The sequence below is a fragment of the Thamnophis elegans genome, chromosome Z (assembly GCF_009769535.1).
Source record: "Thamnophis elegans isolate rThaEle1 chromosome Z, rThaEle1.pri, whole genome shotgun sequence".
Lineage (NCBI taxonomy): Eukaryota > Metazoa > Chordata > Lepidosauria > Squamata > Colubridae > Thamnophis > Thamnophis elegans.
In genome coordinates, this window is record NC_045558.1 from 23,665,594 (window position 1) to 23,680,573 (window position 14,980).

General features: G+C 40.9%; 1 protein-coding gene across 3 annotated transcripts in view; it reads left to right on the top strand.

Annotated features, from left to right (window-relative positions):
• Positions 1-13,952, top strand: part of KRIT1 (KRIT1 ankyrin repeat containing) — a 44,898-nt gene extending 30,946 nt beyond the window's left edge. For all 3 annotated transcript variants that reach the window (XM_032237693.1, XM_032237695.1, XM_032237694.1), the window contains exons 12-17: positions 211-362; positions 1,904-2,070; positions 2,266-2,353; positions 8,178-8,384; positions 11,047-11,163; positions 12,270-13,952. In XM_032237693.1, the coding sequence (XP_032093584.1) occupies positions 211-362; positions 1,904-2,070; positions 2,266-2,353; positions 8,178-8,384; positions 11,047-11,163; positions 12,270-12,335 (797 nt within the window). In that variant the 3' untranslated portion in view covers positions 12,336-13,952. The remainder of the gene's footprint in view (positions 1-210; positions 363-1,903; positions 2,071-2,265; positions 2,354-8,177; positions 8,385-11,046; positions 11,164-12,269) is intronic.
• Positions 13,953-14,980: the final 1,028 nt, after the last annotated feature.

The following is a 14,980-nucleotide window of genomic DNA, read 5'->3' on the forward strand; positions in this document are numbered from 1 at the left end:
CAGGCCACAACAGAAACAGAATAACGAATTACAAATTCTATATTGATTCAAAAGGGTGATTTCCTTTTAAAGTATTTAAAATTTAAATTTAACATGGACAATAATTTTTGGAATTCCTTCCTCTTTTAATCAATATAGCCTTTAAAGCTAAAAAGCTGTCAAAATATATGACTTTGGTATTTACCTTTAATTAGAACTGTTGTTCTATAGGTCTCCAGCTGAAGCCGTACCATAAGCCACTCCAGCATGTTCATGACTGGCCTGAAATTCTCACTGAATTAACAAACCTGGATCCTCAGAGGGAAACACCTCAGCTGTTCTTGAAAAGGGATGTGAGACTACCTTTAGAGATTGAAAAAAAGGTTGGCATTATAAGTTACTCTATGTCACATGCAGGTTCAAAACCAGAGTATGAAACTGGAGGCAAATAAATAAAGTGTTGTCTGAATGTTCCAGAAATTATTTTATGCACACACTTAACAAGGCAAGTTACCTTGCTTAAAAAAAGAGGGTGGGTAGTTCCTACGCATCAGACTTACGAGCATATAAAAACCCACTACAATCAATAACTACTAAATTTCTTTGTTTGCTAAATATTTGTCATCAACTAGCCAATTTTTAATCAGTATAGATATTTGCTTCTTTAATAGCTACTAAGTTATTTGTAATGTTGAACAAAAGTGGCTTACTGTCAATCCTTTGAAATAAGCCAGATTGGGAAATAGTCTAGTTCAGGGTTGTCAAACTGGCGGCCTGTGGGCCAATGTGTTACACACAGGCCACCCCACCCCAGCTCTGCGAAGGGAAAAAAGTCACACTACATTATGTGACGGCAACGTAAATGCTGCAAGTTTGACACCCGTGGTCTAGTTTATTGTTGTAATGTACAATAACAGAACCTTGAAAGGCTGGCAGAATTAACTCTGCCATCATATACCAAAAGGAATCAATGTAGGACAGTCTTGGGTTTTTTCTCAGCTCTTCCTTTCTTTCAGGGCTATGTTAATGTTTACATAACCACTCTTACAGCCCTTTTTCAAGGTACCAACCAAGATATACCTACACATATAACATCTATAACATATAAGAATATCAGATTTTATTGATTTTAATTATTATGAAGCTTGTTATTTTTGGTTATTAAAAGGAAAGGTATGGTTATTTCACTCTAGAAAATGTATACAATTTTAAAAATGCAGTAATGTGGTGTGTGTGTGTGTGTGTGTGTGTGTGTGTGTGTATGTATGTATGTATGTATGTATGTATGTATGTATGTATGTATGTATTTATTTAGTGTCCCTTTATTTATTTATCAGCACAAGTACAACAAAATGTAACAAAAAAAGACAACAGTAAAAATATTGGGTTTCTGCCTGGATGGTCTCTTGTGACGAGCCGAAGGACAGAGAATGGAAGTAGTGATCTTCCCCCCATATTTGGGCATACCGGGGGTTGTAAAAAAATATATCTTATATATATATATATATATGGAAGGATGGATAGATGGATGGATGGATGGAGCGGGGCGGGCGGGAATTGAAGTCAAAAGCTGGTTGTTGTTTTTCTCCAGAAGTATTTATATGATTCCTGTATTATAGAACATTTGAAAAAAAGCAAATGAATTAGCTTCCCTCTACTGATAAATGACCCAAAATGCAAACCATTTGATTATTATGCATATTCTATCTTGAGCATTTGTTTGCTCTTAGTTAATTGCTGCTGTTAATTGCTTTGAATTTTAGAGATGGAAGTTGGAATTTAAAGAATGAATATATTGGCTTGTTACTGAATACAATAATATCAACTTGATTTTACAAATTCAGCATCTGAACTTTGGCTTCATTTGATGGTGATTTAGTTATATATGCATCTGTCCATATACTATATCTTTATATGTTTTCAGATTGAAGATCCACTGGCGATCCTTATCCTGTTTGATGAGGCCAGATACAATTTATTGAAAGGGTTCTATGCTTCATCTGATGCCAAGCTGATAACACTTGCAAGCCTCTTGCTGCAAATTGTCTATGGAAATTATGAAAGTAAAAAGCACAAGCAGGGCTTCCTAAAGTATGTGCACTTATATTATAAATATTCCACTGTTTATTCAATAAAATGTTCATAATAATGTACTGCAGAATATTTCATGTCTTGAGACTTTTAGCACATATTATTTCTCTATGCACTTATCTCTTTCTTAAGGCAAATACATTTTATTTTTCAAATGTTTTCTAATTATTTAATATGTCTGATTTTAATTTTTAGTGAAGAAAACTTGAAGTCTATAGTACCAATCACCAAATTAAAGAGTAAGGCACTTCATTGGACAAATCGAATACTTCATGAGTATAAGGTATAAGCTTATGTTATAATTACAACATTATAATTTCAGAAATTCAGGCTCTTTTGGGGGGAAAAAACTTGTACAAATTTGAATACGCCTGAAACCAAAGTACTGAATATAAGATTTTTTAAAAATGGAATGGGTTACTATTATTAGAATATTATTTTGTGATCACAATGAACATCTTAAAATGATACAGTGGTGCTCAAAAGATTAACCAAAATTATCAGGAAGATAAAGTCTAGGAAAATTAGAAGATTTGCTCCTTTTGGTTGATGAGCAAAGAACATATTTGTTTTTTTATGAAATTGCATAGAAAGTGTGCAGTTTTCTTTCTGTCATGTTGAAGTTGCAAAAATGAATCATCTGAGGAAGCCATATTGTTTCAAGATTTAAAAAAAGATTCAATTTTTTTTAAAAAAAAATACTAGACCCAAAATCTACATAACACAGGGATTTAACCATCATATAATATAGTGATAATAACTGATTTAGAGTTCTTGAAAGCCAATTATTAGAAGATAAGCCTGGCTAAATGTTACTTGCAGTTCAGAGGCACAGCCTGGAAGATTACGCATATGAATGCTGATTTTTATGGATGAAGGCAAATATACGTGTCTCAAGATAATGTTGCAGATCCAATCTGAGTCAGTCCAGATTGGATCAATGGATCAGAGATTTGTTCTTCCAAGCTTCCAGACTCACACTGGGGCCCATGCTTGAGACAAAGAAGTTTCCTGAGGATGGGCTTCAGCATGAGTCTGAAAGCTTGTTGAGATGCTAGAAAAAGTGCATATAAGAGCAACCAAGATGATTACGGGACTGGAGGCTAAAAACATATGAACAGCAGTTGCAGGAACTGAGCATGGCTAGTCAAGTAAAGAGAAGGACCAGTGGAGACATGATAGTGGTGTTCTAGTATTTGAGAGGCTGCCAGGGAGAGGAGAGGAACAAGCTATTTTCCAAGGCACCTGAAGGCCAGACAAGGAATAATGGATGGAAGCTAATCAAGGAGAGATTCAACCCAGAAGTAAGGAAAACTTTTCTGACAGTGAGAACAATCAACCAACCAACTTGCCTTCGGAAGTTATGGGAGCTTCTTCACTTAAAGCTTTCAAGAAGAGATTAGACTACCATTTGTTAGAAATGGTGTAAGGTCTCCTGTTGGGCGGGGAGTTGGACTTGATGACCTACAAGGTTCCTTCCAACTCTTTTAATCTGTATCTCTATCTGAACAAGGCTCTGGTTCCAGTGACTGATTCAAATTGATCTTGATTTTTATGATTTTATGTGTACTCCAGAGCGCTGCTTGGAGAGTCCAAGCATGGGTTAACACGCCCTTGGACTGAGTAATATTTTTCTTGACCACGCTTCCCTTTGCCTCCCTATGTTCAGTTTAAAAACTCAGTCCGCCCATTAGAACTGTTTTGGGGGGTTCTCCAGTCCAAGGACAGATAGACTGGGGTTCCCAACCCAAATTTACCACTAATTTCTTCTCAACCTGTCTACAAAACTCATTTTCAATTGTTTGATCTTAATCTGCTGAGAGGCTTCCCGGGCTGGTTCCTGTCCTCCGCTGGTCGCAAGTGGCACAGGGCGCATGAGTCGCTTGACTGGCTCCTGCTGGCGAGCGAGGAGGGGAAGGGAGCGCACCGGCATCCCGTTCTCGGTGTCCCTGACCGCTGCTATTTTAGAGCCTTGCGGGCGCTAGCCACTGGCTGTGGCGGTGCTCTGTTCTGCCCAGCATCAGCGGCGGCCGTTTCTGCCGCTTCACGTGCTTTTCCCTGAGTGACAGTGAAATTGGCAGGTAGAGGCTGCGCGCGTACCGGCTGCCATTTTGTTTACTCCAAAGAGTTCCTCTGCCCCTTGCGGACACACAGGAGCTCCAAGAGAGCAAAGAATAAAGAAGCGAGCCAGGGAGAGCGCGATTACCTACCTCTCAGCCGCAGAGTGCCGCCGGGGGTGAGGGGCTAGTCCAGGGCGCCGGCTAGCCTTTCCCTCCTCAGCTAAGTCTTGGGGATCCAAGGGCATAGGGGGAAGGAATCCGTCCAGCAGGTGGCCCTTTCCTCCTGGAGTATCTGCGGACGCGCTTGAGCCGGCTGGCCAGCATTGGTGCCCTTCCACTGCGAGATAATTTTCCGCCAGGCCTTAACTTGTGGCCTACTGCAGCATGGCTGAGGAATGCAGGGAGGCACAGGAGGAGCAGGCAGGGCCCTCCAGCAAACGCAGTAGAATGGATCCCTTGCCAAAAGGAGGAAAGGGGAAGAGGGGCACCGGCAGGAAGTCCTCTCCGGGGTCTTCAGTGCCTCCAGAGAAGGCCAAAGAGGGCTCTCGTCCCCATAAGGCAGCAGAGCCTAAAGCCCCTCACCACCACAAGGATCGTTCTCCCTCAGACCACAGGGATCAATCTCCCAGGGGACCCTCTCTCAGGGGCGAGGGAGCTGAATCTCCTTCTTTCAGGGACTGTAGGTCTCCCTCTGTAGAGGATTATGGGTCCAGGGATCCCTCACCAGAGGCCTCCTGGGGCTATCCTGATTTGCCCAGTTCCTCTATCAGGGAGGAAAGGGAATCCTCCCAGAGCATCTTGCCAGAGGAAGAGGACTCCAGCTCGGGCAAGGCTAGGCACCATGGGCACATCAGCAAGCATCGCCTGAGGGAGGGCAAGAGCCCAGCATTGTCAGCTGAAATGAGGGAGGTGATTTCTCTGGCCATCTCCCAGGGTATTGTGGAGGGCATTAACCAGAGAGATTCCCGGAAATCTAGGGCTCCAAAGGCCAAACATCAGGCTAAGGCCTCCACCTCTAAGGAGCCGGTCTCTCCTCCTACGCAATCAGCTTCTGAATCCTCTAGCTCGGAGAAAGAAGGGGCTGAGGGCTTCGTGCTTTCAGAGGACAAAGACCTGCCTCCTGACAAGCCGGCCTTCGCTGGCCTTTTTAAGCCATCCTTGTTTAAGTCTATACTTCACAAGGCCATGGCGGCAACCGAGCTAGGCTCCACTCCCAAACCAAATTCTGCTCAGGCTCCTGCTTCCTCCAAGGATCATAAACATGGACTGTTCAAGGAAACGGTTCCTACCCAGGAGCTTATCCCTGTGCCTGACCTCTTCATGGATGTCATCCAGCGTCAATGGGTCCAGCCCGGCACCCTGACCAACCCCAGTGTGGGGGATAAGTCCCTTTATTCTGTAGATGGGAAGATGGAAGACATCCTGAAATTTCCTGAAGTACATGCTCTAGTAGTGTTCTTGACATCCAATTCTAACCTACTTACCTGGAAGGTCTAAAAGCTGAAGATAAGAGGTCAGAGAAGGCGTGCCACAAAACACACATGGCGGCCGTCTGGGCCATTAAGGCGTCCACCTCTGCTTCTTTCTTCACCAGAACATCCTTGTTCTGGCTGAGACAATTCAGATCCAAACCTCCCTCCAGAAGGTCTAGGTAGCACCATGAGCTTACCAAAATCATTACGGCCATTGAATACTCAGCTGATGCTTTGCTGAATGCAATGAAGTTTGCCTCCAGGGCCTTAGCTTCCAATATTACATCTCGCCACTTTCTGTAGCTCTGGCACTGGCAGGCTGAGATGAAGGCCAAATGGAAGTTGGCTTCCGTTCTCTTCAAGGGAAGGCAGTTGTTCGGGAGGCCCTGAACAAGTTTGTTATCGAAACTAAGAACAAACGGAAGGGCTCCGGTCTCTTTTGTCTCTTTCCTTTTGAAACCAGGAGGTCATTCAAGCACCCTCCTCCTCCTCCTACCAGAGATCTTTCCAACAGGGCGGTGATAGAAATAAAGATAGGACCTCCTTTGGGTCCCGTAGCATCATCGATTCCAATTCATGCCAGGTATTCCTGTCTCCAGACAGCCTGAACAATCTGAGGAGCAGGGCGAACCACTGCCATCAGTCCAGGTCAGTTCCGATCGTCAAGCTCTTGGGGATCATGATTTCCTGTCTGAAGGTGGTTCCCTGGGCCCGACTGCATGCCAGGGAACTGCAATGGTTTCTCTTTCCAATGCAGAGAGCGAAAACCAGCAACTCCCACAGGCGCATACGTCTCCTGCGGAAAGTGACCCAATTTCTGGCCTGGTGGAGGTCCAAGGCGGTCGTGAAAGACTGTCTGTTCAAAGAACCAGAAAGGGTCGTTGTGGCGAATCCCTCAGGATCAAGTCTCCCTCAGCCAGGGGGCCATCAGTCATCCAGACCCCCCAGTGGCTACAACTAGCCATCTGGCACTTGAGGGGGACCTCCTAAGGAAACAGAACATCTCTGACAAGGTCATACGAACAATTCAAGCATCCAGGAGACCCTCCACTACCAGAATATATGATGCAACCTGGGCCGCCTTTTCATCGTGGTGCAAAGCTAGAGACATTGTCGACTTTTCTGCCTCAGTCCCTCAGACGCTGGACTTCCTACAGGAGGGTCTGGATAAAGGTCTGGCACTCAGTACTCTCAGGCGTCAGGTTGCAGCGCTATCGACCATCCTGGCCAGGGGATCTTCTCGTTTTCTGAGCCAGCACCTTCAAATTAAGAGCTTTCTGAAGGGCAGCAAACATCAGCCCACCAACGGTCCATCGATACCCATCCCGGGACCTTCCATTTGTCTTAAGGGCTCTGACGGGTCCCCCGTTTGAGCCTCTGCTTATGTCTAGTCTGCGCCATCTGACCATCAAGACTGCCTTTCTGGTGGCTATCACATCTGCACGCAGGATGTCCGTACTCTCTCAGTCAGGGAGGACTTCTGCGTGGTCCACACCAACAGGGTTATATTGAGACTTGATCCTTCATTTACCCCTAAAGTTAACTCTCTGTTCCATAGATCTCAAGAGATAATATTGCCTAACTTTTGTCCTAAACCTTCTCACCCTAGAGTGCGTGAATGGCATAAGTTGGACGTGAGGCATGCCGTCCGCATTTATGTAAGGAGGACTAAGGAATTCCGTCATTCCGAGGCATTCTTCATCTCATTCCTTCCTGAGTCTCTCGGCCGCAAGGTCTCATCTCACACCGTAGGTCGTTGGCTGTGTGCTTGCATCAAGCTGGCGTATGAACATCAGGGCAAGACGGCTCCGTGCAGGGTCACCGCACGGCAGGAGCACGGCAGCTTCAGCAGCCTGGGCGACCCAGGCATCTATTCTGGACATTTGCAGGACGGCCACGTGGGCTTCCCCCACCGCCGTTATAAAAAACTATAAAATAGACACCTTTGCCTCAGCCGAAGCCTCCTTCGGAAGAAGAATTTTGCAAAGAGTTGCTGAGACTCCGGAGGCTCCGGTCCTTACCCGCCCTGGGACTCAATAGCTTGGACATGTCCCAGGCTTGGACTCTCCAAGCAGCGCACTGGAGAAAGACTGTTGGCTTACCTGAACGGTCGTTCTCTGGGCGCTGCGAGGAGAGTCCAAACCCACCGAGGGGTTTTTCTTCAAAGTATATGACGGTTTATTTGACTGTGAACTCTTACCATACGATTGTCCTTTAGTTTTTAAACTGAACATAGGGAGGCAAAGGGAGGCGTGGTCAATAAAAATATTACTCAGTCCAAGGGCAGATAGGCTGTGTTAACCCACGCTTGGACTCTCCTCGCAGCGCCCAGAGAACGGCCGTTCAGATAAGCCAACGGTCTTTCCCTGCCAATGTACTGAAATCTTTTGGTGTAACTTTTACATGAACCCACAAGTTGTTATATACAGCATTTACCTTCTTTAACCATTTATGCTTATTTGAAACTCAACAGCACATTCATTTTAACATGGGTTTTAAATTTCTTTGAAGCTTTTAAATTTCAAAAAGAAGCTAAATCTATATTCCCTGTGGGCATGTCAACTTATATTTCCAGAGTCTCAGTACCAGCGAGGGTGTGAGTAAAGAAATGCATCATCTGCAGCGCATGTTTTTGCAAAACTGCTGGGAAATTCCTACGTATGGAGCTGCTTTTTTCACAGGACAAGTATTCACAAAAGCAAGCTCAAGCAACCATAAAGTCATCAGAGTTTATGTAGGCATAAATGTCAAAGGGCTCCACCTTCTAAATATGGAAACAAAGGTATGTGTGATGCTTTTGTTGTAATACTTATTAAGCATTATTGTTGAATACAAGGGATTTTAAAAAATGATATATACAACATTTTAAGTCCTTCCTTTGAGATTGTAATTTCTCAAGCACAGCAAGTTTAAGATGTGTAAATGTCAACTCCCAGCAGGCTGATTGGGGAGTTCTGGCAGCTGAAGTTCACGCATCTTAAACTTGCTAAGTTTGAGAAACACTGCTCTAAGATAATTCCAAATTTCTTGCCAGTTTTCTAGTATGAATGTTAGGTTCTAGAGTCACTATTAAGCTAGTTAGCTATCTTGTGTATGTATTTATTTAAAGGGGTGAATAAACCATTCTAGTTACAACCTCTTAGAGGTCTATAATTCCACAACTTGGAGTAAACCAAACAAAATATGATAAAAGTAAAATAAGCATGAAATCAATCTGTCAATAATTGCAATCTATTCCCCAAATTAAAACTATTTCCATTATTGAGGGACAAACGTCCCAGGGCTTATTTGAACAGCTGGGCCTTTACAGATTTTCTGAATGCCAAATAGTGAGGAAACAATTTCAATATTCAGTGGAATGCTATTACAAAGGAAAACAACAGAGCTTGAGAATCAGTGCTCCGGAAAACAAAACTCATGAGTGAGAGAACTCAAAGAGTAGGGGTGACCTGCTCACAGAGTGCTTAGAGCTGGCCTGCGGGGCACCCTGGAAACAGTGAAGGACTGACCCGCAATCCTTCTGCCAGCAAAAAAACGGACCTTGGAAGGCTGGGAGGACTCCCAAGCTCCGTTTTCTCTGGCAGAGGGTTGCAGGAGGCCATCGCAGCCAGAAACAGAGCTTGGGAGTCCATTTTCTCTGGCAGAGTGTCCGGGCCCCCACCATGAGTAATGTTGAGTTTGCCATGCTCATCCTGATCATGCTTCTCCCACCTCCCCAAGACCAAACACAACCCTGATGTGGCCCTGAATGAAATCAAGTTTGACATCCCTGCCAAAAAGAGACTGAACTTATTTGACCTTATTTTTTGGATAGATGTTATCCGGAAAAAGTAGTTCTTCATTATCTGAACCCATAAAAGGCTTTAAAATTGATAGCCTATGCTTGAATTGCAGCCAGAAGCCAACTAGTGTAGCTCCTATAGTAATGGTTGATATGTTCACAAGGAATGCCTGTGACTACTTGTATAGCTGAGTCTGGATCAATTATAATTTTGTAAAATCTCATGCAAACTGCATGTAATAATCCTGTCTAGTAAGGAAGTTATGAATGATAGTGAACAAACTTCTCATTCTAGAAGGAATTGAAATTTATGCAAATGCATCTAGACATAGATGCCTCCTACTCCTTGTATAGAAATTGTAAGTCTGGAAAGACTCAGGTTTTGCATCACTGCCTCATATTGTTTTTTAGCTAATTTAAATTGTGTTGAAAATGCTAATCAGGGGAAGAAAAAAGGAATTACTAGGCATAATATTTCAGCAGATATTTTATATTTAGTGATTTTTTATCTGATAGTTGCATTGATAGTCTTGAATTAGTTCTCTGTAATTTATTCACTAATAAAAATGTATTTTCCTTCAAAGATACTTCAAACTTCAGAAATTATTGCCCATTTCCATTTTTGTTTGTTTTTCAAGCATCCATTTCTTTAATAACAATGCTACAGAAATATCTATAGTTACTTTTAACAAGTGAATGTAATGTAGCCAATATGAGTTCTCAATACAGTCACATACTTTATCTGACAATTATCCAAAAAATGGTACCAAGGTAATATTCTGTGCGCATCCTTGATATTATTACTTTAATTCATGTAGAACCTAGGTAATTCATAGGAAAAGAAACTCTGGATATTAAAAAAAAAACCATGTTCACATTTACTATTAGTAGGGGTCAGTTAATGGCTAGAAATAAAAAAAGGTGCTAGTAACTAATTGGGAGTCAGTAGGTGATCAATAAATGCTGGAAGATCAGTTGCGATCATTTAATCTTTGGAATTCTCTGTTGAGTTCCACCCCAGTCCTTAATCTTGAATGTGAAGTCACTTATGATGAAGCAGTGTTGTTATTCAAGATTGAATGAACAGCCAGCAGTGACAGCAACCTTGAGTATCTTAATATAATAAACACTAGGGAGTCGACGAAGAATCTGAAAATTCATGAATTGATCAAATGAAGATTTTGGGGATTCCTGACTTACAGATAAGCATTCCATTCTGATTAAGCCAAGCAACACAGTTTCAGGCATTGACAAAAGCATAGGTTTCTTGTGGAATATTTAGAGGGAAAAACATGTGTCCTCATTGGCACCAGTGTCAGCAATACTAATTTTCTCCTACTAAACAACATATTAGGCTTACTTCCCTAACTGGGGAACTGTATAGGGGATACTACACACAATGTGTAGAATTCCACTCCTAGAAGAATAAATGAGAACCGGAAGAGGAAACAAGGTTGATATAAGAGAAAATAGTGAGATGGAACCCAATTGCTAAACCTCAAAAAATATTTTGTTTTATTTTAATGCGATTATCTGTTGTCATTGTTGAAATTAGATGTGTTTTAGTGATCCCAGTCCAAAAGAGTTTGAGCAATTAGCATATCTCAATTCAGAACTTACTGGACTTTGTCATTTTTTCCCTTTTATATTTTTTATATTCTAGGCTTTGCTCATAAGTTTAAAATACGGTTGCTTTATGTGGCAGTTGGGAGATGGCGATACCTGTTTTCAAATTCATAGTCTGGAAAACAAAATGAGTTTCATAGTTCACACCAAGCAGGTATTTCAATTATAGAGTGTCCTTTCCCCTAATATTCCTTAATGGTAAATCTTCCCAAATTAGGAACATATTGTTGACTGGATTATTAGGTTAACGTAAAGTTATTGAATAAAGTCTTCACAATATAATCATTTGATCAGACATGTTCTGGCAGCAGCATAGAAATATTCTCAACTATAAAAAAAGTAATAATAGTGAAACCTGCCAGAAACTGAATTTAGAATAGTTCAAGCAACTGGTCTGCATATTTTGGCTTACTGCAAGACTTACACATAATATATATAGCTGTTTGAAAACACTTGAGTGATTAAGGCTGACTAAAATCTTAATATTTTATATAATCTTATGCTTACCAAATACCAAACTATACTCTAGAAAACATTCCAATCTTCATTATTTATTATTAATCAAAATGCAAACAAACCCTACATTTTTAACAGAGAGGAAACAGATGACATCCAGCATTCAAACAGCAACTGTTTGAAAGTAAAAGCATTATTATGCTTTTCTTTTTAAAGAGTTTGGCCTGCATAAAATTATGCTGCTGACAATAATACTCTAGCTTTCTTACTGGAAATTAAAGAGTTTGGAAAGTTCAAGCTTAAAATAGTGGACGATACAATGTGCTTGTCTAGTTATCCCCAAAGATTTGGGTATCTTTGTGCTAGTCTTCAAAGAAGATTGGGTTGTGAGACCTTGGTAATATTCTCTATGTGAGTATGTAGAATGCTCACTTGCACAATTATCAATTATCCTCAGTTATCAAGTTTATCCTTGAGATAGTAATAGAACTCTGCTCACTTAGTTTTGGTTCATCCCTTTGGGAAACCCTTTGAAATATTTTTCTATCACTCTTGGGCATCCTGCAGGGAGCCTGCAAGGTGGTTGTATGATAGTAAGTGATTGTTATTCCCCCACAAGTTTGGCTTTTTTATAATTCATTTTTTGTTCATGTTTCAGTGTTTTAAGAGCAGCTACATTGTTTTGTATGCTGCTCGAAATCACATGTAACATGGATGCCCATACGGATTTTCTAAATAAATAGATGAAAATGCTACAATTACCTGACTTTTATTACTATTTTAATGTCTTTTTCTGTTTTGTAGGCAGGTCTTGTCATAAAACTTCTGATGAAGCTAAGCAGTCAGTTGATACCCGAGAGAAGCGACTAAATTAAATGGGAAGCACTTGTGTTCAAATGTTCCACCTCAATGAATTGAGCAGGATAAAAGACATTGCCTGATGGAGATCATACCAAAAACACCTTGTTCACTTGTACATTTATATTGTACAGCACTATTCTAATATAATCATTTAAAGTATTTTGTTGGTAAAGCCATAAGAATAATATTTGTGTATGTAATTAACAAAAATTCAGGAAGTAAAGTAAGACTATAATTCTAGACATATTGAGGCATACTGAAAAGAGAATTCTGGGAGTTGAAGTGCAGCTATCTCAAACATGTCAAGGTTGAGAAACACTGCACTAAAAAATTAAAGAATAAACAACATATCTGAAATAGACAAGTTTAAATGGGTTTAAATCTCTTCTGTGTTATTATGAATATGTTCTATTTCTAGATTGCCCAAGAAAGTGCAGGTTAAATTCTAAGACAGTGATGGAGCAGCTATGACACATATGTCAAAGGTAATGCACCACAATGTTTTGGATGAGACTCCAGTGTTCATCAACAACTATTTTCAAAAGCATGTCTCTTCTCACATTATTTTTGGAGTCTGCAAACCGAGAAAATAGAATGTGTTCTTGTACATCCTCCGGAGCCGCAGGATGTCATGTTAGATGGCTGTGCTTTTGCGTGGCCTTTAGAGCAGCAATGAGCAATTAATTTTCCTAAGAGGCGACATGAGAAAGAGGGACTGTTTTGAAGGCCTGCCGCCATGCTACCCCACAGTCGCCCCACTGCCATGGACCAAATATGGATAATCAAAGGGCAGGATGTAGCTTGCATGCTGTAAAATGCCCAGTTCTGCTTTAGAGTTTCCAAAAATCAGGTGAAAGTGGGATTTTACAGAACTCCTTCACATGGTTTATGGAGGCCCTGGAAAAACATACTCCAAAGAGAGAGTGGAGATGAATGAAGGCCTCATACAACCTGGATAAGCCTTGGGTAGGCTAGGGACAGAGACACATACCTGTAGAGCCAAGTTAGGCATTTTCTGAGTTTTTGACATGCTGAGCCCAAAAGGTTTGCCATCACTGTTCTAGGAAGACATCAGGGTACTGGCAATTAAATACAAAAGCTATGAAACATTTGCAAGGGTTTTTTTCTAAATTCCTTCTTATTTGTAGTGTTGTGGCTAAATGTTGGATTATGAGTGGGAGATATATATTTTAACTTGTCCACAAGCACACAAATGACTGCATAATTTCAGTATTTTTGTTTTAGCCTAGTCTACCTCACAGTTGGAAAAAATAAGAGGGGGGTGCCCTCAGTATGTCTTCCTGAGCTCCAAAATAAATGGTGCGACAGGCATCCCCACATAAATAAATACACAGATGTGTAAGCGTATATGTAATTTGTGGGATCTGGGAATCTCTAGGGCAGCATTAGTTCAGTGTAACTGGCTACTCATTGGTATATCAAATATACCTTATTACTTATTTTGAATAATTTATATCAATAAGAGTTACCTTACATACAATTTGAAATATATGGTCCTTGTATGCCCTTGCTGCATCAGATAATAATTCTGTTTCTAAATTATGTTTATGAAATACAGCATTTAAAAATATTTGTATATAAGCTCAAGAAAATGTTTTTTAAATAAAAATTGTTGATTAAAATATGATTTGGTCAATATTTTAAGTATTTGGTGATAATAAAAAGTTCCCTTATAAAATTTATTTTATATAATCATTGAAATGAACTTTCCATATTTTTTTGTCATTTTAGGTAATTTGTGGGTGTCATTTTGTCATTTATGGATGGCATAATGCCTCTCCAGCAACTGGGATTGGCACAGATTCCTCCCCTTTAGTTGAGGGAAGCTCTAAAGCAGTGTTTGTCAACCTTGGCAACTTGAAGATGTCCGGACTTCAACTCCCAGAATTCCCCAGCCAGCATTTGCTGGCTGGGGAATTCTGGGAGTTGAAGTCCGGACATCTTGAAGTTGCCAAGGTTGACAAACACTGCTCTAAAGTACAGTAAGCTCTGATTACAATATGTCATTTTCACCCATATGATCACCCAGCAACATTTACTAGCAACTCCTATGAAATATAATATAGTATCATGTTTCTCCGAAAATAAGATAGGGTCTTATTTTCTTTTGATCCCTGAAATAAGCACTTGGCTTTATTTTCGGGGAGGCCTTTATTATTTTTGAGGTGCAGGAGGTGACGAGGGTTGTTACCTCATGGATGCTGCTGTGTTGAAATATGTTCAGGGAAGGCTTATTTTTGGAGGAGGGCTTAATTTAATGCATGTGCTCAAAAGCCCGATTGGGCTTATTATCCAGGGAGGTCTTATTTTCGGGAAAATAAGGTAGGAATATATTTGGCTCTTATGCAAACAAAAGATAGAACTCAGAGTCATGTGGTGTAAGTTTCTGTGCAGAAAGTCAAAATTCAGTCTCTGGTATCTCACACTAAAATGTTATGTAGCCATTGAGTCAAGGATTTCTGCCCAAGTCATGAAGATCCATTGCTGGATATTGTGCTCCTCACATATGGTATTTTCCTATGTCTTTTATTATTCCCTCTCAAAAGTCAAAATGTAGCAACCAAGATAGTTGAGCAGTGCTGAGGAATGAGGAAGCTCCAGCGCCAGAATGCTGAAATTCACCATTAAAATAC